This window comes from Dendrobates tinctorius, unplaced genomic scaffold (genome assembly GCF_039654945.1).
Source record: "Dendrobates tinctorius isolate UK_male_01 unplaced genomic scaffold, ASM3965494v1 ptg000003l, whole genome shotgun sequence".
NCBI lineage: Eukaryota > Metazoa > Chordata > Amphibia > Anura > Dendrobatidae > Dendrobates > Dendrobates tinctorius.
In genome coordinates this window covers 67,583,157-67,600,158 of record NW_027361671.1, presented here as the reverse complement: position 1 = coordinate 67,600,158, position 17,002 = coordinate 67,583,157, and the positions used below count along the sequence as shown (strand labels likewise).

The 17,002-nt window shown below is 43.4% G+C and overlaps 1 protein-coding gene and 1 long non-coding RNA gene across 2 annotated transcripts in view; one reads left to right on the top strand and one right to left on the bottom strand.

Moving 5' to 3' along the window:
• LOC141059309 (uncharacterized) overlaps positions 1-17,002 on the bottom strand; it is a 125,692-nt gene that overhangs the window by 69,337 nt on the left and 39,353 nt on the right. The window lies entirely within an intron of this gene.
• The window catches only part of LOX (lysyl oxidase), a 115,893-nt gene that overhangs the window by 66,864 nt on the left and 32,027 nt on the right, over positions 1-17,002 (top strand). The window contains exons 3-4 of the mRNA XM_073555572.1: positions 67-204; positions 12,363-12,519. Coding sequence (XP_073411673.1) covers positions 67-204; positions 12,363-12,519 — 295 coding nt within the window. The remainder of the gene's footprint in view (positions 1-66; positions 205-12,362; positions 12,520-17,002) is intronic.

The window sequence follows — 17,002 nt, the reverse complement described above, 5'->3', positions numbered from 1 at the left end:
TTTCATGTGTCACATTTATAGTAATTCTCATTTTATGTGTTTTTTTGTGCCTTTGGAACAATGCAGCTCGGCCTACCGCTCAGATGTCAGAGATTATGATCAGAGGGTGCTTCTTCGCTTTCCCCAGAGAGTGAAAAATCAAGGCACAGCTGACTTCATGCCAAGCAGACCCCGTTATTCCTGGGAATGGCACAGCTGCCACCAGTAAGTATACAATGTACCTTAGTAGGTAGCTCTGCCGTGCTTCCAAATTATAAACTGTGGCTGTAGAATAAGGAGTCTGGAAACTGGAAGTCTTGGTTTGTGTGTAGGTAAAGACGACAAAGTTCCAGGTTTTCCAAACTATCAGGTCAGTCCATGCACCACAGGTTATGTGCAATTATATACACAAAATATATGCCAAATGAAACAAAAAAACTACAATAAAAACCTGACAAGATAACAAGTTATAGGCAGTGTCAACATAATGATTATAATAACAACAACTATATATTAAAAAATACTTTATTTATAAACATGCTATGACAAACAAATTAAGTAATACAATATAGTATAATAATATGACTTGTTTTCATGAATCAACAAATACTGGCCCAGTTGCACGATACTGCACCAAAGAAGAAAAATAGCTCATTGGGGAAAAAAGCAGACCATTTTTCTTCCCATCTCATATAACTCCTTGAAGGTTACATTGCCTTTACTGGTATCATTGTGTTTAGAGCTTGTTCAGACGAGTGTATTGTAAGAACTTGTGCTGTCCGTGTCGAAATCGGATAACACACAGTCAGCACAAGGACCAATGTTATTCAGTATGGATGTTCAGCTGAGAATTTGTTTTCGACCAGGTTTATTCAAGTATATCAGTGTGCAAACAAACCCAAAAACAAGTCCCTTACAGATCACCTGTATGGCATCCATTTTATACCTATACTTTGCAGTTATTAATATAGGAAGCTGGTTGTGGGGTCATGTACACGTTTGATATTGTTGATGTATAAAAACAGGTATATGGATTTTTAAAATGCATATATAGATGACAATATGGATGAAATGTCTCCATTTTTCTAGATGAAAAATGTATCATTTTTTCATACACTCCTCTGACAAATGGCCAATCGTATGACATTTAAAAATATGGTGTATGGGCAGGATAATATAGAGCAGATCTACACCCTTCCCCAAAACACTGAGCCATTTGGATGACAGGAGAATCTGATCAGGGAATACATAGGACACGTACTTAAACGGACCTTATCTTGTAAAATAACGCTATTAGCCTGTAGATATTCGGTCAATCTGCTGGTTATTAGCACCACTCTGACACCATGTGGCGCCCGCACTGAGTGCCCCGCTGCCGGGAGAAAGTGAACTCTATTTCCCCTGGCAGTGTTTAGTCATAGGGGTGGCACCACTGACTGACAATGCTGTGCTCTAATGCGGAGCCTGCTCTCAGTTTGTGGTTACAGCAACCAATCACTATACACAGGGAGGTGACTGAAACTGTGCCGGCCCCACCCCTATGACGGAATGCAGAATGCTGCCAGAGGGAATAAAGGTAATTTCCTCCTGGCATCGGGGCTCTCAGCGCAGGCGCAACATGGTGTCAGAACGCTATTAACCTGCAGATTAACCCCATATCTGCAGGCTATGTCATCTGTGATAGAGACTCCTGATGGAGCCTGCAATGCACATGTGAACACAGCCTTATGTTCAATATTGCCTTGCAAACTATTTTGTCTATTATATCATATTATTATGTTGCTATATACCGTTTTATATTCATGTACTGATGTATATGTGCAATCTAACTGCTCAGTTAGTCCTGACACCAATATATTATGCATATTACAGAAATCACCCTGCAATTAAATTCTAAAAATCTACTCCCCAGTCTAAAATTAGACCTTTATAATACCCTTGTGATCTTAACCAGAAAACCAGTCATCTTAGAGAGGCGCTAAATTTCAACAACATACCTAAGCTACAACTAGGAATGGAGAATGCATTGGACAGTTCTGTAACTCCTCTGACAATACAACACTTGCTTGGAATTTTTTTTTTTTTTGCTGCTGTGAAAAGAATTTCCATCCAATTTCGCTGTGCCTTTAGGGTTCACTTTTGTCAGAGCTTTGTCACTCAACCTTAAAAAATGCTGTATTTCATTCATCCATCATAACTATGTTTTCGAACAGGAAATTATGAAAATGCTGAACTTCTGAACATCTGGATTTATTCAACAAAGTGCAAATCTGGTGGCGGCACAATTCATTTTTCCTATTTTGAGATCACTCCTTTGCTATGTGGAGATATTTGATGATGCACATCTATACTTCCAGACAGTTACATACACTTTTTTTTTTCCAGTAAATGTACAGCCAGTTACATTTGCTTTCCTCATTCACTCGTACACTGTCTCTTCCTTCTTTGCTTTTCATTTTTTCCAGCAGAAGAATGAATAAGTAAATGTACAGTTACAGAGCGAGGGGCAGAAAATCAATGAATTACCTGTCATGGTTAGGACATGGTTAATGTCCTGTTCTGACAGGGTTAACATTGCCGGCCTCTCTTTGGATCTGGGAGGGGTATTTATGCTCACTCCATACTGGCATTCTCTGTCAGTTATACTGCTATTCTGGTGTGTCTGACCCCTGGTGTGCTTGTACTCTGCGTTGTTTGTTTTGCTTCCCGTGTATGACCCGGCTTGTTCCTTCACTCTGTACTCCGTCTCTCGTTTTTGGTACCATTGTCTTTTCTGGTTCTGACCTCCTGGCTTGGCTATCGTTACTCCGTTACAGTTTACCCCTATTGTACCGTCTAATGCCCATTCTGGTTTTCTGATCTATTGCTACGTCCTGACTATTCTTTCTGTCTAAGCCCTTTGGTACTGTCCTGCTATCTCGTGCTTTGACCCGGCTTGATCTGGTGTCTGTCTCTGTCTATGCTCCTTGGTAACATTGTCACCACTGCTGCTCGCTCCGCAGGTATCTTTGTGCACAGTCTTTGTACTCAGGACACGCGCACTGGCTCAGTGAGCAAGTGTAGTGCGGTGTTCCTGACATTATAACTGACCGTTTCAGTTTTTTTTTCCTCTGACGGAAAAAAAAAAAAAGTGTGTGTTATCCTCATGGATCCCATACAAGCCTTGGCTGATCAGGTCAAGCACCTGACCCAAATGTTCCATAAACTCAATGTGGAACAGCGCACGATGGCCCATACCCAGCAACAGTTGGTGGTTACTGTGCAGGGGGCTGTCGATGCAGGGGCTTCTAGTTCTGGGGCTAGGGATGTGTCATTAGCGTCCCCCGAATCTCCAGTCAAATTGCCCGATCCCTTCTCAGGGGATAAAAAGGAGTTCAGGTCTTTCAGAGAAGGATGCAAGCTTTTTTTTTCTCTAGGGCCCCGCTCCTCCGGGGATGAGTTCCAGAGGGTGGGGATCATTATTTTCCTACTTCGGGGGGCTCCGCAAGCATGGGCTTTCTCTCTGTCTTCCTCTGCTCCTGAACGTATGTCAGTGAACTTGTTCTTTGAGGCTCTGGGGCACATTTTTGACGAGCCTGATAGAGTGCGTCTGGCAGAGGATATGGTAATGAGTGTGACACAGGGAAGGCACTCTGCTGAATGGTTCTGCTCAGAGTTTAGACGTTGGACCGCCGAAGTATCCTGGAATGACGCCGCCCTGAGGGGGTTGTTTCGCAGGGGCCTTTCTGACCATCTGCAGGACGCTCTGGCATTACATCCGCCTCCTGATACCCTGGAGGACGCCATGATGCAGGCGGTCCATATGGACCGGAGACTCCGTGCTAGAGGAATGATGCAACAAGAGTCTCCCTTGTACCCCAAATTGTGTGACACTTCACCCGTATCTGAGCCCATGAACGTTGGGTCAGTCTCGGTTAAGGAGAAAGAGAGAAGGCACCGCAGAGACAACCTACTATGTTTTTACTGTGGAGTCTCTGGACATTGGAAAAGGAATTGTCCCTCCTGCCCTTCTTCAGAGAAACCTTCAGAGAAACGGCAGAGTCTGGGCAACAATCGAGGAGGTTGTCCAGACTCCCAGGTACATTTTTTCTCACGTATAAAAATGGTCCTCCAGGTTGAATTGGAAATTGCTGGCGGTCCTGTTATGACCACCGCCTTTGTTGACTGTGGTTCCTCCATTAATCTGATTGATGCCCAAGTTGTGACTCTTAATAAGATAGGGACAGTCAGGTTAAAAGACCCTGTTAAAATTGTGGCTGTGGATTCATCCCCTCTTACCCGGGATGGAATTTGTTTTATGTCTGAAGTTTTTTCTATGAAAGTGGGTTCCACTCATGTGGAAAATTTAAGTTGTTTCGTTATGAATAATCTGCCTGCAGGACTGGTATTGGGAATGCCCTGGTTGCAACGCCACAATCCTCTTATTGATTGGGTGAAGGGGGAGATCACCCGTTGGGGATGTAATGATAATGGTCTGTGTTGTAACCCGGTTCCTTTTGTCAATCCGATAAAATCTGTATCTGTGTCATCTGTCGGTCTGGAGGGTATTCCGGAGTACCTGAGAGACCTTAAAGATGTGTTTTCCGAAAGCGAGGCCGAGGCGCTCCCACCACATAGACCATATGATTGTGCTATCGATTTAGTACCTGGAGCCAAATTACCCAAGGCTCGTTTGTTTAATTTGTCCGGGCCTGAGCGCCAAGCTATGAAAGAGTGCATTAAAGAAAGCCTTCGCAAGGGGCATATTCGGCCCTCGGTCTCACCCGTGGCAGCGGGGTTTTTCTTTGTAAAGAAAAAAGATGGTGGGTTGCGACCGTGCCTCGACTTTCGAGAACTGAACAAAATTACTGTTAAGAACACGTACCCTCTCCCGTTGATTCCTGATCTATGCAATCAACTCACGGGGGCCAAATGGTTTTCTAAGCTCGATCTACGAGGGGCTTATAACCTTATAAGGATCCGGGAGGGGGACGAATGGAAAACAGCGTTCCTGACAACTGAGGGGCTGTTTGAAAACCTGGTTATGCCCTTCGGCCTCACTAATGCTCCTGCGGTTTTTCAGAACTTTATTAATGTTGTTTTTTCTGACTTGATTGGACGTTATGTAGTCATTTACCTGGATGACATCTTGATTTACTCTGAGGACAGTCAGTCACACTTGCATCATCTGGGTACGGTGCTTATGAGACTCCGGGAGAACCATTTGTATGCTAAGCTGGAGAAGTGCTCATTTTTTATGCAAGAACTGTCTTTTCTGGGTGTAATTGTATCTGGGGAGGGATTCCGCATGGATCCAGGGAAGGTTCAGGCCATTACAGATTGGGTGCAGCCTCATGACCTGAAGGGGTTGCAGCGATTTCTGGGCTTCGCTAATTATTATAGGAAGTTCATTAAAGGGTTCTCGCAGGTGGTAAAACCCTTGACGGACCTCACTCTTAAAGGGGCAGATGTAAAAAGTTGGTCTGTGGCCGCAAAAAATTCCTTCCTGGCATTAAAGAAGTGTTTTACTACAGCCCCTGTGTTGGTACAACCCGATTCGTCAAGACCTTTTATCGTCGAGGTCGACGCTTCGGAGGTGGGGGTGGGGGCAGTATTGTCACAGGGCCCCTCTACCCTAACCTCAAACCCTGTGCCTTTTTCTCTAAGAAGTTCTCGTCGGCCGAGAGAAACTATGATGTCGGTAACAGGGAACTGTTAGCAGTTAAATTGGCCTTTGAAGAATGGAGGCATTTTTTGGAGGGGGCCGCTCATCCCATTACGGTCGTCACTGATCATAGAAACCTGGCCTATATCGGGTCTGCTAAGAGATTGACCCCCAGACAGGCTCGGTGGGCACTTTTTTTTTCTCGATTTCAATTTACCATCACGTTCCGACCAGGGTCTAAAAATGTAAAGGCAGATGCCTTATCCCGAAGTTTTGATTCTGTGTCCCCTCCAGAACCTCCTTCCTCCATTCTTCAACCGGGAGTGGTTGTAGCCGAAATCTCCTCTGAGTTACAGAGAGAGATTCTGGAAGCACAAGCTCCCAGGAATAAACCCCCAGGTAAATTGTTTGTACCCGAACAATACCATCCCACACACCTCCAAGAATTTCATGACTATGTTAAGTGCACACCCTGGTATTGCAGCTACCCGGGGGGCAGTAGCTAGGGGTTTTTGGTGGCCCTCTATGGGTACTGATATAAAAAGGTTTGTGAATACTTGTGGGGTGTGCGCGCGCTCTAAAAGCTCTCAGGTCCGGCCGGCCGGGGAATTGGTGCCTTTGCCAATTCCGGATAAACCATGGACATACCTGTCCATGGATTTTATCACTAACCTTCCACCTTCCAAGGGTAACTCAGTGGTATGGGTAGTGGTTGATAGATTTTCTAAGCAAGCCCACTTTGTGCCATTACCTGCGTTACCATCTGCTGAAACCTTGGCTCGTTTGTTTATACAGCACATTGTTCGACTGCATGGAGTGCCTGTGAACGTGGTGTCAGACAGGGGTGTGCAATTTGTGGCCAGGTTTTGGAGAGCGTTTTGTATGAAGTTGGGGGTCACGTTGTCATTCTCCTCTGCCTATCACCCGGAATCTAACGGACAAACGGAACGCACCAACCAGTCATTGGAGCAGATTCTGAGATGCCTGGCCTCGTCCAGACAGGAAGACTGGTGTGAGGTATTGCCCATGGCAGAATTTGCATTCAACTGTCGGGTTAATCAGTCTACCGGAAAGCCTCCCTTTCTGGTCAATTATGGGTTTGTTCCGCAGTTTGGGGAATTTTTCCCGTATGGATTCGGATTGCCCTGGTGCCGAGGGGATGGTACAACAATTAAAAACCCTCTGGAAGGAGGTACAGGGGAACATCTCCAAAGCCCAGAAGAAGTTCAAACATTTTGCAGACAGGAGGAGGGGGGTGGTTCCTGCGTTGACAGTGGGGGAAAAAGTCTGGTTGTCCACTCGTAACATCAAACTTAAAATACCCTCTATGAAATTGGGCCCCAAATTTATTGGCCCATACAAGATTGTAGAGGTGATCAACCCGGTGGCATACAGATTACAGTTGCCCACCTCCTTCAAAATCTCTAACGTCTTCCACAGGTCCCTATTAAAACCTGTGGGGACAGTTAGAGAAGATCCCTCATCCGTGGCTCCACCAGTGTTGGTAGAGGGTCAACTGGAGTACGAGGTAGGGCGCATCATTGATTCGCGGTGGGTGCGCCGGAGACTTCAGTACCTTATCCATTGGAAGGGATATTCCGTTGAGGATCGATCGCGGGTTCCGGCCCGTTCGGTGCACGCTGATCGACTGGTGCGGGCTTTTCATGCCAGGTACCCTGAGAAACTTGGGGGTCCGGTGGCCCCCCATTAAGAGGGGGGTACTGTCATGGTTAGGACATGGTTAATGTCCTGTTCTGACAGGGTTAACATTGCCGGCCTCTCTTTGGATCTGGGAGGGGTATTTATGCTCACTCCATACTGGCATTCTCTGTCAGTTATACTGCTATTCTGGTGTGTCTGACCCCTGGTGTGCTTGTACTCTGCGTTGTTTGTTTTGGTTCCCGTGTATGACCCGGCTTGTTCCTTCACTCTGTACTCCGTCTCTCGTTTTTGGTACCATTGTCTTTTCTGGTTCTGACCTCCTGGCTTGGCTATCGTTACTCCGTTACAGTTTACCCCTATTGTACCGTCTAATGCCCATTCTGGTTTTCTGATCTATTGCTACGTCCCGACTATTCTTTCTGTCCAAGCCCTTTGGTACTGTCCTGCTATCTCGTGCTTTGACCCGGCTTGATCTGGTGTCTGTCTCTGTCTATGCTCCTTGGTAACATTGTCCTGTAGTTACCCTTCTAGGAGTTTCCCTGCAGCTCCTAGCTCTGTGGAGCTTAGGCCACACCCCCAGCAGTCACGTGATTCAGGTCCTGGAGCATGCATTGTCACCACTGCTGCTCGCTCCGCAGGTATCTTTGTGCACAGTCTTTGTACTCAGGACACGCGCACTGGCTCAGTGAGCAAGTGCAGTGCGGTGTTCCTGACATTACCAATATCAAAGCTAGGAGGTTACTGTGCAGAAAACAACTCAAGAAATTAGACAAGCGCTCATAGTCTTCCACGGTGAGCTGCCAAAAACCATGGCTGAGAATGTGGAAGTGCTCGATTGAACTGCCAATGACAATGTGCCAAGAACGTCCATAGAGCCACTAACAAACATTGCTGCGTACTAAAACATAAGGAACAATCAGAGGCATAACTTGAATCTTGTTAGTCCCAATGCAAAATATCAAAGAGGACCCCAAACTATCATTGTACTTTACTAGTAATAGTTTTTTATATGGGGCAAAGGGACCTTATGGCCTTCTAACTCTCTGGGATTCAGGTGCAACTGCCATCCCTGCACCTATTATAGTTAAGCGCCTGCTTAAGATAAGCCAAATTCATGAATAACCTCGTAATGTATTTGGCACATCTTTCAGCTGCCCTACACCACCTTAAAGCACTACTACAGCGTTTATTTTACTTTACCATTGGAGTGGTCCTTTCAGTCTAAGGCCCGTGTCCTTACTCTTATACTCACCTGCCGCCATCTTCGCCTTTTATCATTGCCACTTCTGTCGGTCTCCTGCAGTTTGTGACCTGCCGAATTGCTTCAGTGTTTAATGGTGCAAGCCGGAGATCATAACTCAATACAAGTCTATGAAAGCCTCACGTTGGCTCTCATGGACTTACATTAATAATAATAAATATATAATAATCTTTATTTTTATATAGCGCTAACATATTCTGCAGCGCTTTACAGTTTGCACACATTACCATCACTGTCCCCGATGGGGCTCACAATCTAAATTCCCTATTAGTATGTCTTTACATTGAGAGCTTGTGACGTAACTTCTGACTTCTGGACAGTCAGAAATTGTGGTTACACAATGGCGCCACATGACAGGGTCAGCGCAAATAAAAGGTCAAGACACCAGATGGTGAGTATAGGACTAAGGGAGTGACCCTACATTAGAAGCACAGATCACTGGCTCGCTCTTGTTATCTGCACCTCAAAAACATTTCTAGAATTCGAGACCTTTCTTACTTGCAAAAACTAATTCTGTTTCTTATTCATTCTCGTCTGGACTATTGTAACTAATCGGTCTCCCTCTTACCAAACTCTCCCCTCTCCAATCTGTCTTGAATGCTGAAGCCAGGATCCTATTCCTCACCAATCATTACACTGATGCCTCTACCTTGTGCCAGTCAGTACACTGGTTACCTATCCACTCCAGAATTCAGTATAAACGTATTACCCTCACCCACAAAGCTCTTCATGGCTCAGCACCACCCTACATCTCCTCCCTTGTTTCAGTATACCACCCTACCCGCGACCTCAGTTCTGCAAATGACCGGAGGTTAACATCCTCAATAATCAGAACCTCCCACTCCCGTCTCCAAGACCTTTCACGTGCTGCGCCAATTCTTTGGAATGCACTATCCAGGTTAATGCGATTAGTCCCCAATCCCTACAATTTTAAGCGCGCCCTAAAAGCACATTTGTTCAGACTGGCCTACTGCCTCAACACATTAACTTATCTCTGTGTTGCCCATTCAAAATTTATTTTTTTTTTTAACCATAACCAGGTTCCCTGCATCATGTTCTCACATGCTTTATGCATTTAATAGCCCTCTGTGTCTGTACTGTTACATACTTAGGGTGATGACCGGTTCATTGTCCGTACAACAAAAGCAATTGTTACCACCCACCTTTCATGTCTCCCCTTTTCCTCAGATTGTAAGCTTGCGAGCAGGGCCCTCATTCCTCTTGGTATCTGTTATTATCTATGTGATTATTGTTATGCTGTAATGTCTATTGTCTCTACAAGTCCCCTCTGAAATGTAAAGTGCTGTGGAATATGTCAGCGCTATAGAAATTAAATTATTATTATTATTATTAAGCACCACTCCAGCGCTGAAAAAAAAACAAAAACGCCAGAGTGATGCTTTAGGACATTTACTCAGACAGGAGTTAATTCTGCCATGGTTTATGCCCCTTTTGTGGCTTAAATTATGATGAATTGGTGAGCCCTTATTCACCTCATTACCTTCGAAGCTCCAACTTTTTAAAAAATGGTGGAGCTGGCCTAAAATGGCATAAAAACACCTAAAGTTGCAAAAATGTTCCATAATTTCAAATCAGCTTTACAACAGAATTCTAGCAATAATCTTTGAAACAAAGCCAGAGTCAAAAATTTTGCGCTTTTCCTATGCTTGGAGTCTTTATTCAACAATCCTAATGAGCCAATGCCATCCTTCCCATGCTCCACCCCAATGGTTGCTTTAGGCAATCTTAAAATCATTGTTTTTTTAACTCTTCGTCTATGCCCATGCATAAATTGAGAGCGTGACATTATGTTTTATCAGACCAATGTAATATAATGGGCAAGTGCAGATCTGTGTGTCTTTCCACAGACCGGTTCAGTCTGTGGAAAAAATAGCAGCATGCTGCGACTTGCTCTGCAAACTGGATGACACGCACCTTTTCAAGTCCATGGGTGTAAAATATGGGATGGCACTCAAATGTCATCCAAGTGCAGTCTGATTTCAATGGACACAGACAATAGAGAAGGTTGAGAGAATCAGATTACAGGGAACTGACACACGGATCAGAGTTTGACCTGTGTGTCATTACCTTAATCAAGCCGATTCTTTTAGAAGAGAGTCATCACTCGTGCCCTGGACTAAGGTTATGTCAAGAAAACAACGGTCACAGAGGGCCTCATTTACCAAAATGGTCTAAAAGTAATTAAGTAGCCCGATTAGCATCAAGAAAAACTGTTAGTGAATGTCCAGACTTAAGACTTTTTATTTATCTTTTAATATGAAATAGATAAAACATAATAAGGGCAAATATATAAAAGTGGTCTAAAAGAAAAGTGTTTGTTGCCTGTAATAACCAGTCACAGTGCAGCTTTCATCTCTTTAACTGCTGCAGTAAAGTTAAAGTCGCACTGTTATTGGTGGCTAGTGGCACATTTTTTTTCTTTTAAATAGTTTTATAAATCTGCCCAGGTAATGTTTTATGTATTGCAAAGCTGAACATTCGCTATAGGCTGCCTTGGTCTTTAATGGGACCAATACATTTTCATTTGCAAATTTTCAGGGTCTCACCTCATGTCTATGTGTGTATTCCTCTGCCTAAGCACACTACAGCGCTTTGCCAGCATTCATGATATCTAGCTATCTATATACAGTGGCTTGCAACAGTATTAGTATTCACCCCCTTGGTGTGCTTTGCTACCTCACAACCTGGAATTTTACTGTTTTTTGAGGGTTTGCATCAATTTATGTAAAGAACATGCCTAAAAACTGTGAACATTTGCTTTTGCTTTTTATTGTGAAGCAAACAACAAACAGGACAAAATAATTGAAAACTTCAGTGTACATAACTATTAACACCTCTAAAGTCACTCTGGATAAGTCTCTATGAGCTTTCCACATTCCTCAAGGCAAAACTTCTCCAGGTCTGTATGTACTGACAGACCATGTGACACTTAGGGTCCTGTCACACTAAACGATGCACCAGCGATCCCGACAACGATACGACCTTGTCAGGATCGCTGGTGCCTCTCTACATGATCGCTGGTGAGCTGTCAAACAGGCAGACTCACCAGCGATCAGGACCAGCGAGGACCCTGGTATCCAAGGTAAATATCGGGTAACTAAGCGCGAGCGTCACTTAGTTACCCACCGTGTACCTTGGATACCAGCTCCCAGGAGAGCATGCAGGTATCCAAGGTACACAGTGGGTAGCTAAGCGACGCGCGCTTAGTTACCCGATATTTACCTGCTTGCAGCGCTGGGAGCTCGCTGATCGTTGATCTCCCGCTGCCGCGTGCTGGCCAGCGGAAGACCAACGATTAAAAAATGGCCCAGGACATTCCTGCACGATCAGCGATACCCGGCGGGGGGGGGGCGGTCGCTGATGCACGTCACACACAGCGATATCGCTGGTGTGTGACAAGGCCTTTAGATTGCACATAGGTGGACTTCCTTTCACTAAGCATGTGACTTATGATGGTAATTGTTTGCACCAGACATTTTTAGGGGCTTCAAAGCAAAAGCGGTGAATACATATGCACATACCAATTTTTAGTTATTTGATCCCATAAATTTAATTTATTTCTAGATTTTTCTCACTTCACTTCACCAACTTAGACTATGTAGTGTTGATGCATCACACTCAAATCGGATTACAAAAATAAACAGAGGTTGTAACAAAATAAGTAAAAAGCCAAGGGGGTGAATATTTTCGCAAGCCACAGTATACAGACACACCCATACGCACAATAGGTTGAGGTTTCTTTCAAAGTAAAACACATTGAACTCAATAAATGCAGTTGTAATTTGTCATTTACAGACATTACCACAGTATGGATGAATTCAGTCACTATGACTTACTTGATGCACAGTCGCACAGAAGAGTTGCTGAAGGACACAAGGCCAGCTTCTGCTTGGAGGATACCTCTTGTGACTACGGTTACTACAGGAGATTTGCATGTACTGCACATACACAGGTGAGAAACGTAATAATGGGAAAGTATGAACCCAAATGATCATTATATTAAGCAGCAATTTATAAAATATTGTCTATATGGGCAGAAGTATTGTGACACTTACACATTACACTCACTGGAGGTCTTATGATAACCAATTCTAAACCCATTGGCATTAATATAGAGTTGATCCCTCTTCTGCAAAGGTTTTCTACAAAATTTTGGGGTGTTTGTGGGGATTTTTGGCGCAGATTCTACCTATTGTACTTCCTCCCAAAGGTGATGGATGAGGTTGAAGTCAGGGTTCTGTATGACCACTCAAGTTCTTCCACACCAAAGTCCCCCAACTATGCCTTTATGGACCTTGCTGTGTGCACAGGGGTCACAATCATGCTGGGACAAAAGACAGCTTTACCCATACTGTTCTCCCAAAATTACATAGAATGTCACTTCATGACGGAGTTGCTGTGGATACTTTCACTTCTCAATAATACCACTCACTGTTGATCGTGTAATATTTAGGAGGGAAGAAATTTAATTAACTGACTTGTACCAGTTAACTTTCATCCACCAGCATTAAATCATCCACTTTTATCAGTATCCTAGTTTACTTGAAAATAATTATTTTTTCACAAATGTATTCATAGGGCTCAGGTGACCAGTGGGTCCAAATCCTGACTACTCCAAACATATCCATGGGCTCAGTGATGGCCAATGGAGTAGATCTGTATTATTTCAGCTGGGGCCAATGTCCCTTATGCTGGCATCCTGTAGAATGCCAAATCTGTGTCCCTCATGATGGAGCCATGATCTGGCAGCTATGCTGTAGAGCAGTGTTTCTCAACTCCAGTCCTCAAGACCCATCAACAGGTCATGTTTTCAGGATTTCCTTAGTATTGCACAGGTGATGGAAATTAATGCCTGAGCAGGTGTTGAAATTATCTCCTGTGCAATACTAACGATATCCTGAAAACTTGACCTGTTGGTGGATCTTGAGGACTGGAGTTGAGAAACACTGCTGTAGAGTGTTCCTGGTTGTGGTTTTGCAAAGAGTCTCTGGTTCTTTGGATCTCTTGTATGTCTTGTTACAGTGGCATATCCCTTTTTATAGTTCACAGCTGTTCTACAAGCCATCATTCACAGGTCAAGTGGAAGGGGTGATGAGATTAACTCCCATTGTTGTTTATCCTTCAATGTTTGTAAGTCAACAAACTGCTTAGGCCTCTTTCACACTTCCGTTTTTGACAATCAGTCAAGATCCGCCGATTTGGAAAAAAAACGGATCTGCCATTTTTCTTTGCGGATCCGTTTTTTTCCCCATTGACTTTCATTATTGGCGGATCTTGACGGATTGCCGTCCGTTGCATCCGTTTTTGTGAGGATCCGCCAAAATGTTGGTGTCCGTCAACATCCTCAAAGATTTCCAAATGGAGCTTGCAACGTTTTTTTGGGCGGCGGATCCTCCGGACACTGATTTAACCCGAAATTCTGTCTGGGTGCCGCACCAAAAAAAAAAGAAAATCTCTCTCTCTCGGCCAGCGGCTCCTTTAAATTTCCTCATTCTGCGGATCCGTCAAAAAACTGATCCTGTGGCATCCGTTCACATCAGTTAGGAACGGATCCGCTTGTCCTCCTTTTTGGCGGATTTTAACTGACACAAAAAACTGAAGTGTGAAACAGGCCTTAGCCTGATATAATCTGTAACCACATATCAGCAAACATCATTGCTCAGTGATCCTGCATCTCTGTTTTGCAATGTAATAGCACAATAAACTGTAGGAGCGGATATAAAAGGTTAGTAACCATTTATCAATTTACAAATGTCAATTCAAACTACAAGAAGAGTCAGCGTAAAGATAACAGTCTATGCCTTCTGGCTTACTGAACTACTGAAAATAGAAGTCTGGATGATTAAGATTAAATGCTGTGTAGTTACTAATTTGTTATACATGTTAGAATAGTTTCACGGTTGTATGGGGACCTCCGCACTTTCACCAATGGCAGTTGTTAGAGAAAGAAGGATCAGACAGTTGGATTTCAACATGTCCAATTTTTTTTGTTCTCAGAGGACACAGACTACCACCAGAAAGGTGTCAGGAACCGCGTATTACTTATTTCTCTCACCTCATGGAAAATACAACCATGAGATATATTTTTTTTTTTTCATTGATATTTAGCATCTTACATCATATGACTTCTGATATGTCAGGCATAGAGGAAAATTTGGATATACGCAAGTTCAGTGCATATCTACAAGGTCAAGGAGAGTATTAGGTAGTCTTTGACCACAGATACAATACAACAATTCTTTACAATTGTCCAATTGTGTCTAGGACTTTCCTGTTTGTATCTCATGAGGACAATGGCAGGTGGCTTCAGAACACAGACTTAGTTATATTCAGTATTCTGTGAACTCTTATTGTCAAACTGACAAGAATAGCTTCATCCAGAGGAAAGAATAGACTGTTCTACAAGCAGAACAAGAGGCTTAATAGCAAGAGTTATTTGGCTTCATATAATATGCACATTTTCCTATGCGATGTGAAACCTAAGACTTTATTTGATCAGAAGCCATTTTCTATTCAAACCCAAAGCCAAGATTTTTTAAAAATCCTTTTATGTAATAGCATCCACCACGTCTGCAGAGAAGCATGCATGTCCCACTTTCTTTAAACCTCTACAGCCTCACATTACCTTGAAACGTGCCTGTCTGCAAATACACTGTATGGATTTTTCTCTTCTACTTTTGTTTTATAGAAATAGCATAATAGTAATTGCACATTATTTTTTCTATGGATAACTCCTTTTGCAGTGATGGAAAGTTTTTGATCAAATAGTAATGCATTCTTAGTTCCTAGGCTCCAAAAAAAAAATTATACCAGGATCCACAAATTACATGTGACTGCATTCGGATGACATTTTAGTGCGGTCCGATTTCCACGGACTCACACAATGGAGAAAATGGAGAAGTTGATCAGAGTGTCATTACCATAATTGATCTGATTCTGTTGGAGGAGAGAATGTATGCTCGTGTGACTCCAGCAAAAATGTGGCAGAAATCTGTCGTAATTCACACCAAAAGCGGTCTTTCATGACTTGCAGCACAGTATACTAAAAACTATGGCAAAATAGTGGCACACCTATAGGGCACAAGGTAAGCTAATAGGTGGTGTAAACTACTTTGATGAATTTGGCTGGATTTTAAGAGCATCTAGACTAACTTTACACAGTTTAAAAATTAGACAGTTTTGATTTATATGCCCCAATGGCCCTAATTCTTCAAGTCTTGATGAAATTTGCTGGACTCTTTAAGGAATCTGGCAAGTCTGAAAAGTGGCGAGTGTCTCCTTGTGCACCTCGTCACAGATCTTAAGGGATGCCACTGTTTGTCATGAATTTGATGAGTGGAGTCTGCCACGCTCCTCTCCCACCCCAGCACTGCCCACTTCGAGCAAAAATGGACTGAGAATGCCAAAAGTCACAAAAGTTTACCGCAGCCTCATTTTGCACCAAAATTTTGCAACTTTTCAAAACTTTTTACAGCAGAATTCTGCCATAAAAGCTTTGATGATTCGGGGCCAATGTGTCTTTGTGCTGTCAGTGAAAAAAACGCACATGAACAACAAACAGTCCTTTCAAAAAGCATTTATTCAGCGAGTGACTTAATCAATGTACCATGGTAACAACACTTAGGGTATGTGCACATAACATTTTTAAAGCAGAATACCTCCTGAAAAAAAACAGAAATCAGAAAACAGTCAAAAGACTGAACACACATTTTTATGTAAAAATTACTTAATTTCTTTTAACCCCTTAACGACCACCTTTTTACGGCAGCAGGTAAGGGTATTTATTCCTCAGCGCCACTTTTTAACAGCACTGAGAAATAAGTTATAGCGCCCCCCCAGCATCAGAATTTCTCCAGGGTCTCGGCTACTGGGGGTAGCTGAGACCCCAGAGAACATGATTCAGGTCAGTTTTTGGGGTCCCCCAATTCCTCCAGTGTCCCTGGACCCTCCTGCATCCCCCCAGCCGCCGGTGCCTTCTTTCGGGAAGAAAATGGTGAGCGTATGCGCAGTGCGCCCGCTGAGAAGTGCTAGCCGGCACCCAGCAACAATAGGACATTTTTCCTATTGGTTCATTTTGATCACTGGGATAGACCCTATCACAGTGATCAAAATAAAAAAAAATAGTAAATCAAACCCCACTTTATCACCAACTTTGGTAAAAATAATAAAAATTTTTTATTTGTTTTTATTTTTCCATTAGGGTTACGGTTGGGCTAAAGTTAGGGTCAGGGTTGGGCTAGGGTTAGGGTTGGGGCTAGGGTTGGGCTAAAGTTAAGTTTAGGATAGGGTTCTGCTAATGGTTGGGATTACGGTTAGGGGTGTGTTAGGGTTAAGTTTGTGGTTAGGGTTATGGTTGGGATTAGAGTTAGGGGTGTGTTGGGGTTAGGGTTTTGTTTGGGGTTAGGGCTGGAGTTAGAATTGGGGGGTTCCACTGT